Source organism: Papaver somniferum, unplaced genomic scaffold, assembly GCF_003573695.1.
Source record: "Papaver somniferum cultivar HN1 unplaced genomic scaffold, ASM357369v1 unplaced-scaffold_150, whole genome shotgun sequence".
Classification (NCBI taxonomy): Eukaryota; Viridiplantae; Streptophyta; class Magnoliopsida; order Ranunculales; family Papaveraceae; genus Papaver; species Papaver somniferum.
The window spans coordinates 2,137,581-2,140,804 of NW_020624377.1; the positions used below are offsets into that span (position 1 = coordinate 2,137,581).

Sequence of the window (3,224 nt, forward strand, 5' to 3'; positions counted from 1 at the left end):
ATGAAATCTCTATCTCATCCCCATTGGCATCTCAAAAATATATTGCTATCAAATCCAAATATGTTGTTGTTCAATTTAGGGATTTAGAAACTCAATAATGGTAAACCAAGGTATGGGGCTATAACGGTGAATACGGAGGTGTTGAGTCTGTTGACGATGGAAGTCGTTTTGCAATTGAGTCTAAGAAGAAGAATCGAAGAGGAGGAGGGACATATATGTAACTTGGGGATCAAATGGTGTTATCTTTTTTGGGCAGGATGTTCAGAAAGGATATTGAACCCATTAAATATGGAATCTTGTTCATTTGAGCGACATTCATATTTTGTTTCTCTTCTACACCCAAGAATTCAAATCCAAGGGTTAATTAACCAAAAAACTGCTTGTTGAATTCAATTCAAATTTGATTTACATTTTTATTTATTTTTACATTAATGAAAATGGAGAGAATTTAGTGACTTCCACCAATTAGGGTGGAAAATAGCATACAATATAATTCTATAAGATTTCTAGCTAATTACAGTTTTTCTATCAAAGAACTAATTCAAGTTTTTTACATAGCTTCAAATTAAAGTAATAACATTGGAAGAAATTGCAATAGAACTTGCTACTACAGCCAAGGTTATCATCAATACAGCCAAAACCTTGTCTCTTCTTGTTGCCACTCCATGATAATCTCTGCACATCCAACAACATAAAACGAAAGTTAGATAAGAGAAACTCAATTAATAAAAGTAGTACTTTTTTTAATTAAGAAAACAAATTCTTACCTTAAAACAATGGCACTAGGAAAGATGAAAGCAAGGCAAAGAGAAGTTGTTGAACCAATAAACTGAAAGAAATACCATATGTTTGGTATGACCACAGCTGCTACATAAACGATCAATAATAGGAAACAAGTAATCGACACGAACCGAGCCGGATGGGCAGACAATGCGGGCCATTTAGGCCTAGGAAAGAATAGTTCGTCGACGTTCACTCGTAATGAGAAATTCAGAATGGGAAAAACAAGCATGATATGGATTGCGTAACTTAAGCGTATTATATCGGTGAGAATCCATGTATTTGTTGTCGAACTGAAATTTTCATCGAAGTTGGAGAGTATATCAGACATGGTGGAATCACCAAATAGTTGGTATCCAGATATTCCAACGATTGAGTATATTGCAACGCATATGACTAGAGATATTCGAATGGCAGAAGTCATGTCTGATGGTTTGCTGAGTTCAGCTCTAATCGGATGAACTGCACATACATATATATGAAACCGTAAATTAGAAAAACCTCTTTTTTTCAAAATTTGCTTGCATCATCATAGCAACTTCAGTGAAATGGTAGATTTACCGTTGGGTTGGAAAGTGAACGCGGTCACAATAATGGGAACTGCCGTAAAAAGTTTTGAAAATGATGAATCTTCAGCTGGCAGTAGTCTTGCCGTCGTATTCTTTCCTTCCCAAAATGAAAATATAGCCATGGTTATACTAACAAATACCACCGCAAGAAAAACCGACACGGCAGAAGTGTACTTTAATGATTCTGCACTCAACAAAATCGGAAAATTACACATTAAAACTTGGTGGTTAGTTCAAGTTTTAGCAGTAAACAGAGGAAGCCAAACCACTAATGAACTTACTAACCTATACGTTTTAGCAAAACCAGGGGAAGCATAACAAAGATTGTGACGAAAAGCATGGTGAAATTCCTGGAATTCCACCAGTGGATTCCGAACGATTCTCGTAGAATTCCCATATGAACATTCTTTCCATATTCCAATTTCCCACCGGTTCCAGATAATACATCCCCTGCATATGTGTACAAAGTTCGATATATCACGTTTGCCAACAAGCAAAAATAATACAAATTTGTTTATTTTAATAGGATTATTGTGATGGAAAACATACCAATAACGATGAGATAAATGATGAGGCATCCAAGATTTGTGACCAATATACAAATTTGCAGAAAAAACGATCCGGCTAACCCAAATGACTCCCCCATCAAACCGGCATAAGTCGTCTTCTTAACAGTAAACCTCAAAAGAAAATCTACTGATATCTCAGACAATATAGCAACGATTACAATAAGCATAAGGGCCGGAACTATACCCAATACTTGCAAAGTAGCAGGAATAGACATAATACCGCCTCCAATTATACTAGTCGTGACATTAAACACTAAACCAGAATGAGAAGAGTCGTCTTCATCCACCGGAAATGTTTTATAATCCTTTGCGTTCTTCGCGAATTTGGGTAGTAAAGGATATGATATTTCATCGTCCACCACCGATTTCATCTTCATTGTTTCTTCTCTGGTTAGTATTTTGGTTGGTGAAGAAGAAGAACGCAACTAACTACATGTTTTGAGATGTTCTTGTAGTAGAAACATTTTTTCAACACGCATAGATTGTCAAGTGCTGCCTTAATTTGTTTCTGTTGAAAATCAGAAGAAGAGAGAGATCAGAATGAATGAAGAAGGTAGTAGGAGAAGGATATTTTTGGGATATATATTTTTTTGAAAAGGTTGGCTCAACCAAATAAAATAGTCAAGCCGGATGATATCATTAGGCTTGCAAGTAGATAACTGATTTATAATGGGTCAAATAATCACTCCACCACTCACACACCACTAATGATGATAATGATAATGATAATTATTAAAGTGTGCAAGAGTTAACAAGTGACTGAATGTGGTTTATGAGAGGAGTGTACGTTAGGTGCATTGTATATAAGAAGTGAGATGATGGGTAGATTTGATCGCACCAATAAAATTCCTTTCTAGATTTTAAGCCTATCCCAATCTCAATCTTGCATTGTTGATCATCGCCATAGATAAGTAAGAAGTAGCATCGTTATAACAGTGACAGAGTCAGGATTAAGGGGCGGAGTCAGAAATTCTCCTATGGGTAGGCAATTTTTTTTTGAGGGGAGGCAAAAGGGCAAATATAGACTTAGGATGGGAAAAGATAGAGTTTGGATAGGCAAATTAGGCTTGGGAGCCATCCCGACAGGGTAGGCCACTGCCCTTGCCATAGGTTGGCTCCGCCACTGAAACAACTGACACTATTTTTTTTTCACTAGCTGGTTCTGCCCCCTTCCTTGTAATAGTTTGAAAGCACAAGAATTATAGGAAATTAAGAGATGCTAAGTCATGAAAATGATTGAATATTCCAATATAGGAAGGAGATTGGAATCTCACTTGGTCAAGGATTATTATATGGATTGACCGGA

General features: G+C 36.4%; 1 protein-coding gene across 1 annotated transcript; it reads right to left on the bottom strand.

Annotated features, from left to right (window-relative positions):
- Positions 1-362: 362 nt before the first annotated feature.
- On the bottom strand, positions 363-2,557 carry LOC113336171 (amino acid transporter AVT6C-like). The gene is made up of 5 exons (XM_026582159.1): positions 1,899-2,557; positions 1,635-1,799; positions 1,342-1,533; positions 768-1,242; positions 363-675 (listed from the first exon to the last, which is right to left on the bottom strand). Exons 1-5 carry the CDS (start codon positions 2,293-2,295, stop codon positions 561-563), a joined length of 1,344 nt encoding a protein of 447 aa, XP_026437944.1. The 5' UTR covers positions 2,296-2,557; the 3' UTR covers positions 363-560.
- Positions 2,558-3,224: the final 667 nt, after the last annotated feature.